The sequence below is a fragment of the Monodelphis domestica genome, chromosome 1 (genome assembly GCF_027887165.1).
Source record: "Monodelphis domestica isolate mMonDom1 chromosome 1, mMonDom1.pri, whole genome shotgun sequence".
NCBI classification, from domain to species: Eukaryota; Metazoa; Chordata; class Mammalia; order Didelphimorphia; family Didelphidae; genus Monodelphis; species Monodelphis domestica.
In genome coordinates, this window is record NC_077227.1 from 673927203 (window position 1) to 673949872 (window position 22670).

Here is a 22670-nt window from a genome sequence, read left to right on the forward strand (position 1 = left end):
CTCCATTGTTCATGTTCTAAATATGGAAAGAAAACCCTTTTCCCATTTTCTTCTACAATAACAAATAATTTTAAGTCAAAATATCAAGCTTCCTTTTAATGTATTTTACAACAGTATAACAGATTCAAAGAGAAAAAGAGTTTTGAAATAATAAAATGGGAGGTATGCTTTTCCCTGTGTGAGGATTTTATAAGAGATATAGACCATTCATTTCTCTTTTTTGTATCCTGTGGAAGATTATTTGAAAAATTTATGTGATAGATACCTTTGAAATAGAAACAGAGAAGTTCTTAAAGAAAACAGAAGCACTTGTTGACTTGATGATAACATAAGTGGTTTGGGTTTTCTATTCTAGGTGTTAAAAACATGTATTTTATCCAGTTAATTTATCCAATTGGTTTGATAGGAAGCAGGTACTATTTTCTCCATTTTCAAATTTAAAGATAAAGACATAGGTGCTGTTTTACTAGTCTGTATAATTGAGACTGTGGCTGTATTTCAAACAGTTAATCTAGACCTCAGGTTTTCTGAATTCCAATCTCCAATTTTGACCCTTAACATATTAACTGCCTTTTGCACAGCCAATCAGAGTTCCAATTAAATTTATCACATAAACAAAGCAAGGAGAAGGAAAACAGATGGAATGAGTGGGTAGAAGCTAACCTGATAGCTCACTTAGCTTCTTCTATCTGTGCCTGTTGAAATGTATTACAGTAGCTAATTAAATGTTTTCTATAAAAATTGTCCTGATTGTTTAGATATAACTTAATAAAGAAATAATATATATTTTGGTACTGAATTTAGTTGTTTTATTCAAAGTTCATGAAATTTTACTGTTATTTAGTTGTTAAGCACTATTAGGAAAATAGAAATGAAATTTGATAAAAAGAGATCAACAAATAAGAAATGTATTATTATTTAATTTTAAGAATTTTCAAATCTATTACTTGCATATGAATATATATAATTATCAATTAGCCTTTATGTTATGAATATCATTAGTTTTTTAAGATTTACATCATAACATCTCTGATATGATAGGCAAAATTTTTGTGAAGTTATTATACCCAACTGACCATTTTATTATCACTATTTTGTCTTGCTATTTAAAACTACTTGAATCAATTATGTAATATTAATATTTAAGGAAATTTCTACATTCACACATAATACATGAAAATTACAAAAGTTTTTATAGCCATGACAGAAACATTTTTCTCCTTAGAAAAATATCTAGCACTCATTAATGTCTATAAATAGCGATATCAATGATTAAAATTGTAATAAATGGGTAAATTTATCTCTTGCACCCTCTTTCCCATTTTTAGATCCATTTCTTCCACTTTTATTGTAGAATTAATATGGAAATCCCATTTCCTCCAGTATTGTCATTCCTGTCTAGTGAAAGAATTTTATATTGGTCATTTCTATTTCAGTTTGAATGAGTTGTTTCTTCTAGGAGTATTTTCATTTCAAATCAGGAGTAGATCCAAGAATTAATAGCGAAGTTTTGTTGTTTAGTTGTGTCTAATTCTTTGTGATCCCATTTATGTTTGTTTGGGTTTTTTTTTTTGGTAAAGACACTAGAATGTTTTGCTATTTCCTTCTCTAGCTCAGATGAAGAAATTAAAGCAAATAGTTACTTGCCCAAGGTCACACTATTAAGTGTCTGAACTTAGATTTGAATTCAGATCTTATTGACTCCAGGAAGATAAATGTCCTATGACTTTCACCCCTTGAACCTAGTTATATGTATCCTTTGGAGCAATACAAATAAGTCTGCTTCTTCATTCATATGAAATCTTACAATTTGAAGATAGCTTTTGTATATTCCTGTCTTAGCTTCTTTGTGCAACTTATTCTCAGTTTCTTCAGCTGCTTCTCATATGACACGATTTTTAGGTCCTTCATTAGTGGTCCTTCTCTGGACCCTCTGCTTTTAAAATTATCTCATGTAATATACCATTCTGATTAGAGTACCATATTCTAGATAGAATTATGTTGACTCTTCTATTTTAAATTTAAGAAAACTCTAGATGAAGAACTATTTTGTATTTTTTCCAATTAAATTTCATCTCATTGTTTTTTTACTATCAAGACCACATCTAATTTTGATTACATCTTTTATATTATTATTTATTCCTCCTAGCTTTGAATTATTTCCATACTTCACAAATATGATATTTTAATGTCTGTATTTAATTAGCTGCAAATCTAAATACTTAAAATCTAACCTATAATTTTCCATTTTACCCACAAAAATGTAATTGCTTTGCATTAATCAAGACTATGCAGGATTTCATTCATCTACCAATAGAGTAATGATATTTAAAATATGAGAAATTAAATTATTTTGTTTGAAATTGTTATTAGTGAATCAGTGTTGTCTTCTAGGGATCAGTCCTCCCCCCTCTCCAATGCTCATGCTCAATGTTCTTCTGTTTGGTAATCCTCCAGTTTAGAATTTTATTGAATACTATTGTCAAGTTTTCTGGCTTTCTGATTTGGAAATTCATTCTTTTCTCCTTTTTTAAAACTTAAGTTTTCAGTCTCCAATCTTCATGTAGTACTTTCATTTTCTAGGACTACTCCACAAATTAGTAGTATTACTGAGCAAGATCACTCAGCAAGATCCTGTAGCAGTATAATTTGTTTGGATCTGGAAATCAATTTAGATCAAGTGCTCTTTTGTTAGTTGTCAGGGTTTTATGGGATTTAGTTCTCACTTGACTTTGGCCTGCCTATCCATTTTGAATTTTGTTCTCTTCAATGGAGGAGATGGAAGCCAAAGAGAAAATGAGTAGTTCTGATTTATGGATACATGGTGAACTATGCCCAGCACTCTGTTACTCCAATATTATAGACCCTAAGATAATGATGTCATTTTCCTCTCAAAATTCCCATCACTTCCTCATAACCAACCAGTTTCTCCTTGATTACAATTCACTTGTAATTTAAATTGTCTTCTAAGATGAAATAGTAATCAAGGCAAGTTAACAATTTATATATTTGAACTTTTAGCAAATTTGAGGATAGTTGATGTCCCTCATCATTATATTTTGTCTTTGTGCAGGCTTTCAGAACTTAAGAAAACATTATCCATATCCTTCATAGGATTGGGAAGTATGTGCCCACCACAATATTGTTGTTGTTTCTCTTTAACTCAAGTATTTGTTTATAGAATAAAAGGCTTTGTCTCTTGGAATTTAGGACACATTGCTAAATAGTTCTTTTTGATTTTTCTTGAAATTACTTCTGTCAGGTTGACTCTTACTTTGAGGACAGTTATAGTAATTATGATGATAATTAGGCACTGTTTGTAGGAAAAACTATTAACCATTAGGTGTTCTCAGCCAATACACGTGGATTAATCATAAACATTTATAAAAGCAAAAACAAGTCATTGTTCTGAAGTTATTAAATGTCTGTATCTTAAAATTTTAATTTATATTAACAGAATGGTAAGATTTCTTTTCTTTTTTTCTTCCTACCAGGCAGACTACATTTCAAAATGCTTCAATTTTTCTGGATGGACCCTATGATCAAATGTAATATGCATGCACCTTTTTAAAAAGCTCCACATTTCATCAGCAAATATTTTGCAGAAATGAATATAAGGACATTTCTGAAGATCATTTCAAAGTTTTCAGTTATGTCTGTGAACTAAAGGATTGTTTCTTTAAAAGATACATTTTAAATACTGTTTTTAAAAAAACATTTAATAACAGCAGTAATAAGAAGCTACAAAGAAAAAACTAAGGATATTTACGGAAGGAAACATTCAATATGTACTTTCTGAAATTAAAAGAGAGAGACAAGAACAGATTTAAGAGAAAGCAAATGAAGATGCCTGCTAAGTAAATTAGATTTTTCTGTGATAAAGACAAGTGATTTTAAATGCTTTCCAAGCACCTGGCTGTATTCCTAAAGAAGTGGCTTTTTTTTTTTTTAATCAAGGGACTCATATTTACGGGAAAGAGACTAGTTACTAATATAGCCCCTATCTGAAGAACTTGTAATCTTTGGTATGTGTTACTTAAAAGGGAAAATAAGCAAGAGGCTTTTATCTAAATCAAAAAGTGAGAGCTAACTTTTTTACTGCTATAATTTAAGAGCCTCTGGATAGCATTTAAAATAAATTGACAGCTATTTCAAAAGATTTAAAGAAAGGCAGATGTCCGCAAACAACTCTCCTCCATCGGCACAGAAGTCTCTCTCACCTGCATCTCTTTCTGCTGTGCTTCCAACCCCTTCTCCATGTTCAAGTCCCAAGACAGGACTCTCTGCCCGACTATCCAATGGAAGCTTCAGTACACAGTCGCTTACCAATTCCAGGGGCTCAGTTCATGCAATATCATTTCTGTTGCAAATTGGTCTTACAAGGGAGAATGTTACCATTGAGGCCCAGGAGTTGTCTTTATCTGCTGTCAAGGATCTAGTATGCTCAATAGTTTATCAAAAGGTATGTTGCAAGATCTTAAATATTATTTGACCTGAAATTAATGTTGTTTTCCTTTATTTGTAAGTAATGTACCTAATAAGGAATTAGTGCAGAGATAGTCTCATTACTGGAAAAAATAAATATGATTATTGTAAATGTTTTAGAAAGAACTAGTATTTTTCATCTTGAGATATCAACCTGAGTGAAAATAGCTCATTTTAAGTTTGGAATTTAAATGTTAATAATTGAAATCATGTACATTGGGTATAGAGTTACATGATTTTAGATATATTTTAATATTTTTATGAAAGCTAAACATTTTTACTGTGCAATATCAATTTTTACTTCTTTTGTCATTATTCTGGGGGTATATACCTTGATTGCTTTGAATCATCTGTATTTTTATTACTTTGGGTAATCTGCAGATTGGAATCAATGCTTTTTCCTGGATTGTGGTCTCAAAAAACTTTCTAAGCATTCCACTTTCTTCTTTAAGAGATAGGTTCCTTAGGAAGGTAACCAATGTATCAGTCTCTTCTATACCTTTAATTTTGTTATTTCTTATACTCACATATTATTCTTTTATTCATATGGAATTGATTCTGTATAAATGCCACCCTTATGGGACCAGGTGAAAATTTATGGAGTCAGACTGTTTATCACTTTGCTTGACTAATATTGGAAGTAAAAGAGAGAAAGCTATTCACAAGAATGGATTAATTACTGCTTGTCATATTAAAAAAAACACCCTTGTAGCTTAATAAGGTTAACATTAATCAAATAACAACAAAGGTAATCTTTAGCCTAAAGTATTTATTTATAACTGGGCTTAAATGAAAATACTTCGGAATATTTGCCTTGTATACTCTAGACCTCATTCTAAGATGAGATCAGCAATAAAAACTTGCATAGGATAAGACTGAATGTTTCCAAATACAGGCTACCATTCCTCTTGAAGTCTAGGAAGGATAGCAACTAAGAGGTTTCCATTCAGGGAGGAGTCATGATCTGAATGGATTGTGGACAGGTTTTGGGGTCATGAGGCCAAAGGCAAAAAGTGCTGATAGGTTTATAAGTAGCGGTAATCTATATGGATCATCAACAGAGACTGAAGAGGGCAAGTGAAGAGACAATTAATATCAGTTCTATAGCATTTCTGTTTTCTGTAAGTGGTTACATGTGTTTGAGTCCTGCTCTTAAGCTTCCTTTAAATTCACTGTAGCTGGACAGCTCCAACCAATGCCTGTATTACTTGCCATGGAAACTGCTGCTAAGTGGCAATGGATAGGCACATTGTCAATATGGAAATATCTAGAGCTGGTTGACCAGCATGATATGGGCACTCAAAATCATGCCATATGAGAAATTGTTGATATTTTGCCTAGGGAAGAAAAGACTTGTGGGGAATTTGATAACTGTCTTCTTGTGCTATCACTCACATGGAAGGTAGAATTAGACTTTATACTCTGACTCCAACAAGTAGCATCATTACTGATGAGTAGAATTAACAGGGAAGCAGATTTCAGTACAGTGTAAGGAAGAACTACTTAATGCTCTGAAAATAGAATTAATTGTCTCATGAGGTAATGAATCACTATAAATTTTCAAATAACCAGAGATGTATGAGTTGAAGTAGAAAACTACTTGCTAGAATTCTCTTTAATTCTGATTCTATTTACTATGTCATTGTAAATTTATTGCATACATTTCTTTGAATTTCTCCTTTCTGCTTATTCTCTCATTTTTGAGATATTGGCATAGAAATAGATCTTTATGATATCCAAGTGTTCTTTGGCTTTTTTATTTAGCAGTTTTTAAATAGAAATTTTCCAGGTTTCATTTTCTTATTCAATAAGGCTAACATCCTAGTAATTTTATTTTTATTGTTACTCATTAATGGACTGCTATATAATCTCTTTACTTTTCTGTGTATTTAAGGCTTCCTTTAGTAAATCTCTTCACATTTTTAATGCTCTTATAACATTCCTGCAAATATGTTATTTAGTTCTTCTTCCTCATCTTTACTTCCAGTCTACAATTTTCCTGGAACAATGGCTAGTGAGCAGTTGTTTGAAGAACTTAATATGGAATAGGAGAAAGCCACTTACTCTGATTACTTCTGAGTTGTGCCACTTTTTTTATCTAATGAATTTTTAAAAACTTTTGAATTCTCAGCCTGATGTTAAAATAACAGAGGAATTTTAATCCAGATCTTTGTCAAATTTTTCATGACTTAGTGATTTGTTGATATATCTATAATTTTTTTATAATCAGGTAAGAACTGAGCTGCCAAACTTTGAAAATTGTTGGTCTCATGGATTAAACTTTGGATCACAGGAGAGAAAAGCCTATTAATTTATATTATCTTTTTTGTGGTTTATTACTATGTACAATGGCCTTAAACGTGTTTTGAGAGGACTTTATTTTATTTATATCTCATGTAATACAGTTTTGTTCAGCATAAATTTATATATTTATTTATATCTCATGTAATACAGTTTTGTTCAGCAGACATTTATTGGGTTCCTACTATATTCAAGCAGCTGTATACAAATACAGTAAAGAAACAGGCCCAGACCTTAAGGAGATTTCAGACATTAAACCCAATTAGCTCTTTGTTAGTGGAGTTTTCCTGATGATCTATTTTTTTTTAAATTCAGCATATACATGATCATAACAGATTCAAAGAAAAACTAGAGTAATAGTGCTTAAGATTTGTAGTGATTATACTCTATGGCATTTGTGAAAAATCAGCGTAGTTTAAAAAATACTTCATTGTTTGCTATTGCTTAAAATTTTTAAATAACTTTATCCCCTGCTGAAATGATACAGAATTAAAATATTTCTTGATCTAAGAGATATAACCTGCAGGGCCAAATACTTTGAAAAGTTTCTGTGTAATAGACAAACAGATAATCACATATTTTGATGTATAAACTTGTATGTCCTGGAAGGGTGCTGTACTATTTTTTAAATGCATTTTCATCTTAAGCAATGGAGAAAAATTTGCCTCTGCTAATAATTACAATTTTTTTAGATAAAAACTATTTGCCAGTGTCAGCAACTATTATTCTTTTTCTCTCAATTTTGTAGTCAGTCAGCAGGCATTTATTAAGCACTTTTGTGTCTGCCTTGGGAATACAAAAAATGGCCCAGAAACAGTTCCTGCCCTTGAGAAGCTCACATTGCAGTGGGGAGCACAGTGTGCAAGCAGCTATGCATGGGTAAGATTGAGACAGTGTAAATGGGAGGTAGCCTTGGAGAGGAGAGGGGAGAGAGAAAGTTAGGACCTAACATTCTATTACTTGATGATCCCTCCATCTCTTGTTGCTGATCATTCCACACCTCACCCTTTATTTTTGCCAGGCATCAATTACTAGCTCCTCTCTTCCAAGGAGGGAAAGTAAAGCAAAGGCCTAAGCAGGGGAAATGGAAAGCTAAATTTGGGGGACTAGATGCAGGTCAGTGTTAGCCCTTGAGATGCAGGTCAGTGTTAGCCCTTGAACTGAGTTTTGAAGAAATCTAGGGATTCTAAGAGAGGAAGGTGAAGAGGTATCAGGGAAGACCTGTATTAGGAATATCTGGAAACTCCTCTCCCAGGCCTCCATTAAGTGTGAATAGGGAGCAGAGCTTGCAGAACCAGAGAAAGGAATTGTATTCCACCAATGGAAATAACTATGTTGTAGGTACACCTTGGGAAATGAAACATCACGGATGAGGAACAAAAAAAGTAGAGAAAGTTGACTGAATTGTAATATATGTAGGGAAAAGTAGGATGGAAAAAGCCAGAGCAACAGTGTCTTCATAAAGCCTTCTGTGCTTCTGGTTCCCTAATTTAGTAGAAGGAAAATTCTAAAATCTTAAATAATGTAAATATTCAGGAATGAAAGTGGAATTGCATTATCAGGTCCCGGGCCATCTTATAAAGTAAGATTCTTAAAATTTATTTGGTACTTGTTTAAAAGAAAATAGAAAAGTAGATCAGTAGGACAGATTAGATAAACAAAACTAGGCTTGAAAGTTCATTGTTCTATAATCCAAAGAACACAAATGATAGGGAAGAACTCTGTATTTAATAGGAAATACTAGGGAACCTGGAGAAAGCTCTTTTTTAGGAAATAAATTTAGACAGCATTTTACATAATAATCTTATATAATAATAATCTTAATCTCTAAATAACTATGACCTAGGTTTAAAAGATAACATAAGAATTTAGAGGAGAATGGAAGGAGATACCTTTCATTTCTGTGGCTGGGGAAAAATTAACTATCAAACTCCAAATAGAGGAAAGTAGCTCCTGATGTAATGTGACAAAGCCTGACTCTGGGAACAGCTTTGTGGGTCATCAAGCCAGGGTGAGAAGCATGTATATTGGGCTTACAGGAGAGTCTGTGCCAACTAAGAACTATTTAGACAGCTTCTCAGAGTGGTGACAAAGTTTATTGATTTGGGGAGCACAATTTATAGGGAAAATGACATATGCTAAGAGATTAGGTAAGCCTTTTGCAAGAACAATTATTGGTAATGATTTACAAGATAGAAACAATGGATGTAGATTGCCTTAGTGGCTCTAAACAGTGTTTTCTATAGGATAATAAATCACATGTCAGCATATCAGTGTATGACCCAATACTGTATGTTCTTCACACAGAACTCTTGTATTATTATTTTCTTGGCTGGACATCTAGTATTTGGGTAGAGGGAAAGTTTGCTTTTCTCATCCTGGGGAGCAGACTACATGCTTTGTGATTTCTAGGTGATGGCTTTGATTTTATTGGTGCCTACTTTCACTACTAGGAGCTACAGTAATGGATAGAGCACCAGACTTGAAATCAAGAAGACATCTTTGTAAGTACAAATCCAACCTTAGACACTTATCAGCAGTGTGACCCTGGGAAAGTCACTGAACCCTGTTTGCTTCAGTTCCTTATCTATAGAATGAGCTAGAGAAGGAAATGGCCAACCATTGTACTATCTTTGCCAAAAAAACTCAGATGGAACCATGAAGAATTAGACATGACTGAAATGACTAAACAACCACAAATAGAGAAGACTGCAAAAGAAAAATAGACAAATTTGACTAGGTAAAATTTTAAAACTTGACTCAAAACCAGTATAATTAAAAAAAATTCTGATTTGAAAAGAATTTTGTCATAAAATATCTATTTATGGTCTTATCTAAGACTTAGGGAATTGACACAAATATAAAAGATTAAAAAGTTTTAGGCATACTCCAATAAGTGAATTGTCAAAGCATATAATAGCTACACTTATAAGACTTTATATAGATGATCTTATTTGATCCTCACAACCCTTGGAGGAGGAAATTATTGTTCAGTCAGAGTCACAGAGCTTATAACTATGATTGAGTTTGAACCCAGATCTTTCTTAATCTAGTGTCAGTGCTCTGATTCATTGAACCATCCTCTCTTAACTGTTTTCAAAAGAAACAGTTGTTAACAACTACAGTAGGACCTTGTTTTTCATGACCAATATATCTCAAGACTTTCATTTAAGTTGAAAATCTCATGTGAGAGGAAACCTCATTTAATAAATATTTCTTTTATGAACATTCCTAGGCACTTGACAACTTTTTTGAGGCTCATCAGAGCCACTAGTATCATTACTCTTATACTTTAGGGCCATTATTAGTAACTAAGTTGTGCTAATGAAACAAAGAGAAACATTGCTTTGACGTAGACATAACTGCTACAATCTAGAATTTCAGACAAAGATTGATGTGGGAGTTAATGTTTGGCTCAAACTGATGTGATGACTCACACTAATGCATTTCTAAATGACAATGAGTATAATGTGAGACATTACACTGCTTGAGAAAATGGGGTGGATTTAGCACGTAATTAAATTTTTTTCATTTTACATATTTTTCTGCCTTTATTTTTTTTCCAGATTGGTAATTGCATGTACCTGGATTCAAGTGTGTTGAGTTTGCATAATACAAAAAAATTCCTCCAAAATCAATAATAATAATGGAGATGAAAATGAAAACAACTTTGATGTCTCACCTGATTAAATTGGGAAAAAATGGCAAAAGTTGGAAGTAATTAAAGCTGGAGGGTTTGTAGGGAGATAGATACATAGTACACACATTGTTGATGGAACTATAGATTGGTTTAACTTGAAAATATTTGGCATTATGTCAGAAAAGTCATGGAAACCTTTATACTCTTTGATCCTACCATCCCACTCCTGGGCTTAAGAGATCAGCAATAGAAAGAAAGATCCCATATATACAGGAATATTCATAAAAACACTTGTTGCCAAAAACTGGAAACAAAGTGGATGCTTATTGTTTGAGAAGTGAATGCATGAATGATAGTATATGAATATAATAGAGGATGTGTTATTATGTAGTAAGAAAGGATGAGTGGTTAGAGGTCAGAGAAACCTACGAAGATGCATATAAACTGATGTAGAGCCAATGTACACAGTGACTATGGCAGTGAAAATGTAAGCAAGATACAAATGCTAGCAGACTCATTTAACTGTATTTGACTCTTCTTGGTTCAAGAGAAAAGAGGAAAAACACACTGTTTCCTACTCATAAAATTGGGGGACTGTGAATGCAGATTCTTGTCTTTTCTAGACACAGACATTTTATTGGTAGAGTTTTTTATTAAAAAGATTTTTTTTCCTCTTCTTGGGTAAGAAGGGAGGACTCAGTGGGAGTAGGTAATATTAGGAAATGATGTTATATAAAAAACAAAGAACATAAATTAAACTTTACTAAAAATTAAAAAAAAGAAAAAACAATTCTTAGTACTTTCCACTCTCTTTTCTCACTACTTTGCCCTCTGCAAAAATGATAAGGAACTATACAGGACTGAGGGCCATTTTACATTCTTTTTGTTTCATGAACTGCCATGGTCAAAAACTCCATTATCGGGTGGTCATGCAACTGGTATTGAACCCTTTTATATTAACTATAGTGATTTTCAAAAATCCTTAATAGCTTGTTTCTACAATTGTACTGAACATTTTCTAGCTTGGTAGAGCATATCACAGTTTAAACTCTACTAGCATCTCCTTTTGGAACCCTTAATGTAGAAACATTTGTGAATATATGTTTATGTGTGTATGTTTATGTCTAGTCATGTGATCTTATCAATGTGGGGAACATCTGGTATAAAAATTCTCTCCTGATGTAGGTCAGCAACTCATAAGGAACTTAAAATCTTAACATTTCCTAAGATAGTAAGAAGTTTAATGATTTGCCTATGGATATTACTTGCTATGCTATGTCTTAGAGATACCATACATATTGCATATAGCAGTTATATTATGTGCACTGAGAATCTTAAGGTAAGATTTTATCAAAGCATATGAACTTTTTATGCAGTCGCCTCACTTAGCAAGTATTCTAGAAGGAATGCTCCACTTAAAAGGACAGAAGTATGACTAAACAAACTGTATTATGTGATATAATTCAGCAAGAAATAATGAAGAAGAAGAATTCAGAAAAGCACAGGAATATTTTTATGAATTGAGGCAGTGAAGTAAACAAGACTTGAAAAATTATAGTGACTGAAACAATATAAATAGAAAAGAACAAAAAGAGTAAAACCTAATTTGAACCAGATTAAATTCTAATTGAGAAATATTTGACCAAAATATATTATTGTTAATTTGTGAATATGTAGCCTGCAGGGATCCTTGAGTATGGTTTAGTGGCCCTATTTGTATTTGAGTTTTATAGCACTGTTGTAAAAGATAGCTTACTGAGTAGAAGTTGGGAGAATGATGTATTTGCAAATGAAGATACTGTGAAAAAAAGATATCAATAAATTTAAAAACGGAAAGGCTGGGATACTAAGGTTATCAGAAATTTGATTTCCTTGTTATCTTAGTGTGGCATTGTTACTCAGAGAGGAGGCAATAGTTTTCTCAGACAAAGATTTTTCTTGTGTTAAGCAGAATCCAGGTCTAGCTAAAGGAAAGGCCAAATTTGCTTGGTTCAAAGAGAGAGAGAGACAGAGAGACAGAGAGAGAGACAGAGAGACAGAAAGACACAGAGACAGAGACAGAGACTTCTTTAAGCCTGGGGTGAGAGAACAGTGGAGTCATATCACTCCTCACTTTGAGGGGGCCTAAATATGGCAGTCAGTCAGCAAGTAACAGTGCTCAATAAGTTCCTCCTGTGTACCAGGCACTGTAATACTGATGGAAAGGAATCAATGTCCTTGGGCTTCTACATTATTTCTGATGATAACATTTCTCATTTATGTAGCTCTTCTAAGTTTTATAAAGTACTGTTCTCAATAACATACGTTGAAGTATGTAATACATTATTATCTTCATCTTGAGTAGAACATAACATTGTTCTTTTTTGTAGAATATTTTATAGAAATATATTAAATCATCAGAATAAACTATACCCTTAAAGTCTCTTTTTTTTGACAAACTATCTCCTATTCAAACTTCAAAGTTCCTTGAAAAACCTAAGAAAAGAAATAACTATGCTGAGTGACTCTGAGATTAAAATCTTGAGTAAAGCTCAAAACAGAAAGATGTTTGTGTGCCAAAGGTATTTTCCACTGGTAAAGAGGATATCTGGCTCAGGGTTCAAGTTGAAGGAGGAATTCTAATAGATAATGAAGGATTTTAGATACGCCTTTTTTTTTTTTGGCTGACATTGTGATAATTGTATCAAGCCCTGGAACACTGCAGAGCCTGTTGAAACATATCTGTAATCCCTCAAAAGAATAAATTCTTGACCGTCCACATGGGGAAAGATCTGGTGAATGAAGTTCTATTGCCTACATCACATGACAGACTTTGATGGACAACCTCTGTTCCTCTGTCTATCTGGGACAAGGAGTATAGATGAACAAGTGGGACCCAGGGTTGAACAGGAAAACAAGATGAATTGCCTCCAGGCAATTTTAAAACTATTTTATTAACTCCAAATTTCTCTTGGAAATAAAAGCTCATCTTTTTAATATTAAAAAGTCTACCAGAGCTGCCTTAGTCTGAAGAGTGGGTGTAAAATATAACCACCTCTAAGTGATATAATATATGTGTTTGTTATGCAAATATTAAAATTCTACATAAATTATTATTATAGGAATTAAAAATGAGTATGACAGAGACTGTGGTGATAGTCATGCTAGGTGTAAATAGGCTGTAATATTAAACCAATGAGGAACTTTGAAAAAGAACAGGAGTAAAATATGTAATCAAGTAAATATATATGTGTGTATGTTTGTATGTACACTAGAAGAAAGAGAAGATGGGCTGTCTCATAGTGAGGGTAAGGAATAATTAATAATAGTATTTATATAGTGCTTCAAAGTTTGCAAAGTACTTTATAAACATATTATTTTACCTTCAAAATAACTCTAGGCTGGGAGCAGTTCAGTGGATTAAGAACCAGAAACAAGAAGTCCTGGGTTGAAATCTGGCCTCAGACACTTCCTAACTGTGTGACCCTGGGCAAGTCACTTAACCTCCATTGTATAGCCCTTACTACTCTTCTGCCTTAGAACCAGTGGACAATATTGATTCTAAGACAGAAGGTAAGTGTTATAAAAAATCCACAAATCTTTAAACCCCTGGGAGATGTGTTATTGTTATCTCCACTTTACTGAGGCAGATGGAGGTAAAGCAACTTTCCCAGGGTCACACAGGCTGGCCTAATGCTAGATTTGCAGTTGGGTCTTCCTGAATCCAGGTCCAGTGCTCTATCTACTGTGACAGCTATGGCTGGTTACCCAGAGTGTTTCTCATGATGTCAGGAGAAAAAAATAAAGGTCTATAGCATATTGGATGGTGCCTCTGTAATGAATTTATAGCACATGGACAGTTAGTAATGGACAATTTGACATCTGCATTGTTGGAGAAAACTCATATCAGTGAAATCACAGATCTAATTTGAGTATTTATTTCACAGATTAGGAAATTGAAACCTAGAGGTTAAGTAGTTTAATTTTTATCACATGGCTAATAAATGTCAGAACCAGTTTCCATTACTGGAGATTTTCCAGGATACCTTGCTACTTTTTTTCTATGTTTGAGAATGAAATTTCTTATGATTTATTACATAATAATAGTTGTTCAAAAATTAGAAATTGAAATTGTTAAATTTTTGTCCATTTTATATTTTATTTAATTTTCTAATGAGATAGTATTAAAGTGCCTACTCTGTCATAAGTAACTTTTTTAAGTAATAAAGGTTTTTTTGTTGTTGGTAAACTTATTTTTGTGTTCTTAACCCCACCCCAAAAGACGTGTACTTTGAGTTTAACATAGTAGTATGCACACACTCCTTTTTTGTGATAGCCTTTGGTCCACTTTTCTGTGTAGTTAATAATAGCTGGTGTTTAATAGGACATTTTAGGGATTTTTGATAATCTCTTTTGACAGTATATATATATATATATATATATAAATATATGTGTGTGTGTGTTTGTAACTATATATATATATATTTGCTATATCTATGTCTACATGTTATAAATATGTACACAGTACAGATTTGTTGTTGATTTTTGTCTATGTAGTTATCAGTGTGTTTATTGTTGTTTAAATCAGCTATGCTTAGTTTACATCACTTAATATTTTTTGTTGTTGTTCAGCTGTTTCATGTTCAACTTTTTGTGACACATTAGAGAATTTCTTAGCAGATACTGGAGTGATTTGCCATTTCCTTCTCCAACTTATTTTACAGATGAAGAAACTGAGGCAAATAAGGTTAACTGAATTTCCCAGGATCACATATCTAGTAAGTGTCTGAGGCCAGATTTGAACATAGGAAGATGAGTCTTCCTCATTTCAGGCCCAGCACTCTATCCACTGTACCACCTTCTTCCCATATTTATATGGATTCTTTATATATGTCATTTTTTATGCAGTAATATTCCATTCTATTTCTATATTGGAGATTGTTTAGCCAATGGATGGAGACCTAGTTTATTTCTAGGTTTTTGTTTAACAAAATTTTTAAAAAATCAAACGAAAAGTCCCAGCTTGAATTTTTTATTTTTACCCTGTTCTGTTCTTTCCACCTTAATTAATGTTGTTAATTATTTTCACTCATGTATTTCACCCTGTATATGAGGGTTGGTTGTATTTGTTATTTGTTTAGTCATATGCTTAAAGTCTAGAAATAAGTCATTTTTTTTTCTTTCAGAATTTAGTGAAAATCCCATTTAAGGAAGCCTTCTTTGGTTCTCATTCCTCTTCCTTCGCCTCTTCTTTCTCCTCTCCCACCTTTTCCTGTTTCTCTTCCTCCTCCTTTTCCATTCCCAACCCCCCCCCCCCAAGCAAATACTTTTCCTCTCAGACTTGCTTTCATCTTCTCATGTTTGTGTGTGTGTACATCTATATCTATTTTGTATCTACATATTTATATTTTCCCATTAGAATGTCAATTCTTTGAAAGTAGGGGCTAGGTGTTTGCCTTTCCTTGTATCTCTCCAGTGTGGCATAGTGCCTGACATGTAGTAAGTAACATAGTTAAATTTCATAAATGTTTGTAGACTAATGGAATGACATTTTCAGATATTTTAATTAGCAGAATTCAAGAGAAGTGTGATAATGCTGTTAGGGCAAACAGATAACTGGGAATTAGTTAAAAGGCTAAAAACTTGATGAAATAATAATGAGCAGATATGATGGAGGCAAGAATATCCTAAAAGGAATGTTTTAAGCAGTTATCTCTGGCAAACACATCATGTACAGTTGACTTGGCCTAAAACTTGGACCAGAACCAAGAGTGGTCATTTTTGAAATACATCCAATTTCGTGACACATCATGAGGGTGGAGTAGTGTTGAGTTTGTTTTTGTTATTATTGTTAAACAGAACTCAAAAATTTTGCTTTCTTTTCCACAATCTTTGAGATCTTGTAACATTTAATTTGTAATTGAAAAGACATATTATAGCTATTTCTGAAATGTCAAAAGAATGTTGGATCATAGCTTGAACCTTCAGTAAAATAAAATGTATCTTTCATATGATTAATCTTCAATGAGTCAATAATGTCTAAAGTAACACTAAATTGAAATATCTTGAAATAACACCTATCAATCCTATATTACTAGATTTTTATTGAGGTATATGTTAAACATATTATTTCTTGGTGGTAAATTTATTTTCGTTAGTGAGGAGTAGGTTGATTGAGTTGGAAAGAGTAAATAGGATAGATAACCCTCATCCTTAGACCTGAGCAGATAAACACACACTAGCATTCTCTTTCTCCTATTTTACATGTTAAGCTCACTGGTCAGGATTTTATTTTTTTAGGAATTATTAATTTAAATCATGAAATAACTCAGTCCCTAAAATTATATAAAAAGCTTAGCACTTCCAGCAAGCTCAGAGATTTTTATAGTTTTCTATTTTAGGGGTATTCTATTGAACTTTTCCTCATTCTTTATGACTATAGGTTAAAGACCTATTTACTTAGAACTACATTTTCAGTATCCCCTTTAAAAAGGAACAGTATATTAGCCAATGGAAGAGGTAGAATCTCTGAAGTTTAGAGAAAACACATCAATATTTGTTAGTTTTGATGACCATAGAAATCTCTTAGGTTTGTATAATATTGAAGTCTTCTAGATGTAGAATCAACCTTGGAGGCATTTTAATAGGATTCTTACTATCCCTTGGAATAGTTATAAAGAAAGATTACAAAGTTTTCAATTTTCCTTATGTTTAAATAGCTGAAATATGACAAACATAAATTATTCTTCTCTAGTATTAATTAAATGTCTTCATATTCAGGTTATTCTGCAGAGTGCTTCATAAAGTAATTCAAAAGGGAATAAATGCCATTTTTAAAGGAGATTGCAGTCTAGAGTAAATGCTTTCTTAGTGTACATCTTTTCTATCAATATACATTTTAAAAGGTATTAGTGAAAAAAGAACTGGCTCCTCAAATATGGGAAGAACATTTTTCAGATGATTGACCCAGGAGCAGTCTTGGAAATTTTTAGTATGTTCTCAAGTATGTATACAAGTCTGCCCACCTACATCATTGCCTTGGTTTTTCATGCATGATTTTAGCCTCTAAGCATATTGATTGGAAAATACTAGAGATGGTTCCTAAGCACCCTTCAGAGTCTGTGATTCTGCAGTGCTGGGGGAAGGGTGGCCCTAGTCAGATTTGTAAAGAAGATTAATTTCTATTATTAAGTTGTGGTTGCTTGTCTTCCTACTGTAAAAGGTTTCAGAATTTCTTTCGTAGTAGCATCTACAATGGCTATCAAACAAGGTAAAAGGAAACTGCTAGAACTACATTTAAAAGTGTAATGTCTTATATCTTAGTAGAGTTAGGAATAAAAAATTTGATCCACCCTTTATCCTGAAGATGAAAGCTGACTTCTTTTAAATCATTGAAAATATTCATGTTTAGGTTTGACCATTTATTTACGTGACATTAGACCTTAACTTTCTGCCTATGTTGCTCAATTGAGCCATGACTTTTGGTATCATTCCATGGCCGTATGTATTGTGTCTCAGATGTGGGATGAGTGTAATTTTCAGTTCTTGCCAAAGTAGAGAGAAAATCCCAGCTGTGTCTTTTGTATTCTGGAAACCAGTTGTCATTCTGCTTTGCTTTCCTTGCCTTTACTACAGCTGTGTTGCAGTGGCTTGGCAACACATTAGTACTTGCCCCACCCCCATGGTCTCCCCTTGTTGAAGCATTGTCAGACAGCCATTAAGGTCTGGAGTCTGGAGCTGGAAGACAGAGTTCTTTCCTTTAAACATAAAGGCCTTTGTTAAAGCAACAGTTTGAAGAAAGAGTTCAGGTTAGAGATAAGTAGTCCTAGAGCTGAGCTCTAGGAACTTACTAATATCAAACCCATAACAAAAGAGAAAAATTAAAAGTGATGTTGTAATGCTTTGGAACAGAGATAGGATGTGCTCATTCATTGATTCAGTACTTTACATATTACATATTCAGTGTGGTATTTGTAGAATACTGATGATAAAAGTCAGAGGAGGAAACTTCAACCCAGGCCAAGCTTCCTTCCTTCCTCTGGTGGTTCTGAAAAATCTTTTTATTGTATCATAGTTCCATTAGTGTGTTTATATACTTAGATGTGCCTAAAGGTTCATTCAAATAATTCTCTGAAGTCAAGTACAATGTTAAAAATATAAAGAAATTTTTTTCTAGAAAATCTTAGTGGTATTTGATTAGGGTATTTTGTTTGTTTGTTTAGAAAAGTGCATATTTTGTATAGTCTTAAATCCACCCTCCTGACAAAAGCTTGTAGTATTAAATCATAAACTCAAATTATTCTTAAAGCAAGTCATATAGTAATGACTAATTTGTTTAATCTTATATTCTGAAAATGTTGTTTAAAATACAAAGTTGTTTCATGGAGTAGAAAGAATGGTATGATTTTGTGATTAAAAACATCCTTGAGACATGTTTCTGGAAATATTTTAATGACAAAAAGCATTGTGTCAAGGAATATTACCCCCTCCCCCTCCTTTGTAGCTTGATTTGTCCATCAAACATTCCTGATATAGCATAGTTGCACCAGGTTTGTGTCTTCATATGTGTTGTACTTCAATAAAAGTCAAGGTTTTGGGCTTCTTGGGATGGGGTGGGGGGAACCAAAAAGAGAAAGAAGAAGGAAGAAGTCAGGAACAGAGCAGGCAGGTGAGGAGGAAGGAGGAGAGACTAGCAGGCTAGGGACCATGTGGTCAGGTTACTTATAGGAATGACTATCTACCCTTTCCAATAAACTTTATAAAATATATATCTGGGTAGAAATATTCAGTTCTTACAGTATTGATTCAAAATTCATTTGTAAAGTGCCTGACTTAAAGAATTCTAGGACAGTATCACTTCAAGGCATATGTTTTTGCAAGGATATTACAGAATTGAAGTGAATCCCTTAATTTTATAGTGAGGGCAAATTAATATCATAGAGTTAAGGTGTATACATAGACATGCAGTTGCATAGTATTGTAGTGCATCTTTGAGCTTTTAAGTTCTTCTGGCATAAATGTAAGAGAATTGGATGGGGGTGGGGGTAGAGAAAAATGGCATAGAAGGACCATGAGAATATTGAGATACCAACTGAGAAAAAAATATTGTGTGTATGCTGAATGGCAGTGGCTCTAGGAATCAAGTTAGGAAAGGTTGGAGAAGTTTTAAAAAGGATGTAATGGCATTTTTTGCTTTTTTATGTCCAGTAGATGAAAGATATTCTATACTACTTCAGTTCTTTTACTGTTACTTTCATGTCCTTTTTTCTCCTTCAAGTAGGATATACTAGGAATACAAAAGGAGGGAGTTTGGTTTCAGTTTTTGGCAAACCTTCAATTTTATTCTACCTTTCCCCTTTGTTACCTTTATTCCCATGTTTCTGTGAAAAAGTGAGTTGGATTATCCATTGCAAGAGGGGGAATGGTGATCATTTGTTTTTCATGTTTCATATACAGGAGACAGGGGAGTATATAATCTTGCTAGTATCAGATCTCTGATCATCTTCGCCTTCATAAGAGATTATTTCTACAGGGAAGAGTTGTGGAGAATGCCTATACAGATTTGATGGGTGCCACATTAGCCCGAAGGACAGAAAATAGCAGCATTAATCATAGAATCATTAAATTTTATCTAAAGAGGACCTTAGAGATCATCTGTTCTAGAGGTTGGTAACCTTTTAGTCACAAAGAGCCATTTTTGGTTATATTCTTAGAACTTAATATTTTGAAATGTTATATTTTGTCCACTGCCTCTTAGCATAAGGCATTGACATGAAAAATAGTGAATTCAGTGACAGGAGCTTTCCATCTAAAAGGAATTCAAAGGAAGCTGTCTAGGTATAAGATTTCTTACTGCAATTCATAGGGTCATAGAGTTTGTGGAGAAGTCATCAAGTTGAACTTCCTCATTTTATATACAAGGAACCAGAGGGCCAGAAAAACAATTTATAAACATTTATTAAGCAACCACTAAGTGCTAGAACTTGGGAGATAAAAAGAGAGAAGTGAAACAACTCCTGCCCCTCTGTAAACCTTGGAATCTAGCTGGGGAGACAATACGAACCTACATAGATATATACCAAATAGATATAAAGTTGAGGGGGAGGCACCCAAGTAGTGACTGTAGGGATTAGGAAAAACTTCATGAAGAAAGAGGTTTTTGAGTATGAAGTGGATCAAGAGGTTCAGATGAGGAGACGTATTGTATGTATAGTCAGTGGAAAGGCAAAGAGATTGTTTTGTAATGTATAAGGTTGAGGATGACACTGAGATTGCAAACAGGCAAATGAGATGCCCACAGAACAGCTTCTTTGATCTGTCTGACAGGCAGTTGGTGAAGGAGTAGAGAGCTTTGGAGAAAGATTAGAGCTGTGTATTGAGATCTGGGGGTCATCTGCATAGATGACAGCTAAACCTATGGGTACTGATAAAATCAAGTAAGAGAGGCTAGAGACACTAGAAAGACCTTTGGCCTACATTCAGAATTAGGAGAAAAGATATAAAGTGATGATGCAGCTGATGAAATTAAACAACTTGTCATATGGTACAAGCAATAAGTGACAGAGCCAGGATTTAAACACCTTTCTACAAAAGATGAATTAATTACTTATATCAAGAAGGCCCTTGTTAACATTCACATGGGATCCTCTATTGAGAACTAGAAAGCCCTTAGAGTTTATCTAGACAACCCCATATTTTATATTTTAGGTACTGAGGCCATCCAAATTTATCACCCAGTACAGATATTTGACCATTATCTTCTGACCCCCAAAACATTGTTCATTCCTCAGTGAGTTCATTGCCAGACATATACTTTTCTGTCCTTCACAACTCTATACCTTCCTGCTAGGGGACTTCAACATACATACCGATACTTCTCTGTTGCTACCCTCACTTTTCAATTCCTAAATCTCCTTAGACTTACTTCTCTACTTTGACTTAGTCACAAACAGAAATGATTATACTTTTGACCTTGCTATCACCCACAAGTGTTCCACTTCTGCTTTCATGAACCTGGAATTTCCTTTATTTGATAATAATCTTTTATCATTTCATCTTTTCCCATCTCTATTTTTCATCCTCACCTTGACCTTCTATCAACCATCCTTTAGTTCTTTCCCAAGCAAATCAGTCAGCAAGCATTTGTTGAGTGCTGATTATATGCTGATAGAGAAGGATTTTACACAGAGGTGAAAGGAATGATGGAGAAGCAAGAGTGACAGATGGAATGTTGGAGAGACCAGTGGACAGGAGGTTTGGTTCTGAGCCTTGGACTGAAAGCAGCTCTGTTCCTGATCTCAGGATTAGAAACCCAACATTGTCCTGAGGATTTCCCAATTGAACTCATGCCCATTTTGTCTAATGTATTGATCCTGATCTCTGCTATCTCAAGATCTGTGTGAACTGACAGGACATTGGTCTACATGAGAGGGTTTTCCCTGGAGGGAAAAGTCCTGAGGACTGAAACATCTACCTCTGTGTCAGCTATACTTAAAGGCATTTGTTGTTACTTTAACATTAGATTGGGATAGCTATCATAGTGGACTCAAGAAGTTAGAGAAAGCTTCCAAGCTGGACCTTTTAGCTGATGGCCTAGACCAGAAGAACCCTTCATCATCATCTGTATTTTAGCTTAAGGAACTCCTGTTTTACCTCTTCCCTAATCCTAGTTATCCTAACCTAAATAAATAGTTTTTGTTTATTCAGTAGCAGTCAGATATTTAAACAAGGAAAGGAAGATTGGTGGGTAGAGGTTGGTCCAGGAAGAGGATCTCTAAGAGAATCAGGTAAAAGCAAAGTCCTGATTCAGCCACCATTGGTCTTTCTCCAGCAAGGGATTTTTACCAGAGTGGGTCTCCCAGGAAGTTTAGATTTTATAAAACTTCCTAATCACTTGTCATTCTCCATTCCTGTGGTGTGCCCAATTCTAGTAAAGCCCTCTGCTTTACCTATGTCATCATCTTATTTGAAAGGGGACAGAGGGCAGCCATCAGCTCTTTGTCTGGACAGAGAGTGAATACCCTTGGAGGTTAATTCTGCAACACAGTCTGACCTACCCTTAATCCATCATCCCAGGGATTCACTCATCTTTACCTTTTAACCATGCCCAAAGAGCATACATTCGGATGACAGAGATGCCATGAAAATATCTAGGTCACACATAAGATCTTCCAGTTTAGTATAAAGCCTTTAACCCTTGCACAGACTACCCTCTTCTCCAGTCACTTATCTTGACTCCGTGGTGAGTCAGTTCAATTCCATACTA

At 33.8% G+C, this 22670-nt stretch overlaps 1 protein-coding gene across 2 annotated transcripts in view; it reads left to right on the plus strand.

Moving 5' to 3' along the window:
* The window catches only part of PRKD3 (protein kinase D3), a 124920-nt gene that overhangs the window by 8135 nt on the left and 94115 nt on the right, over positions 1-22670 (plus strand). For both annotated transcript variants that reach the window (XM_056795312.1, XM_001363077.4), the window contains exon 2: positions 3495-4462. In XM_056795312.1, the coding sequence (XP_056651290.1) occupies positions 4175-4462 (288 nt within the window). In that variant the 5' untranslated portion in view covers positions 3495-4174. The remainder of the gene's footprint in view (positions 1-3494; positions 4463-22670) is intronic.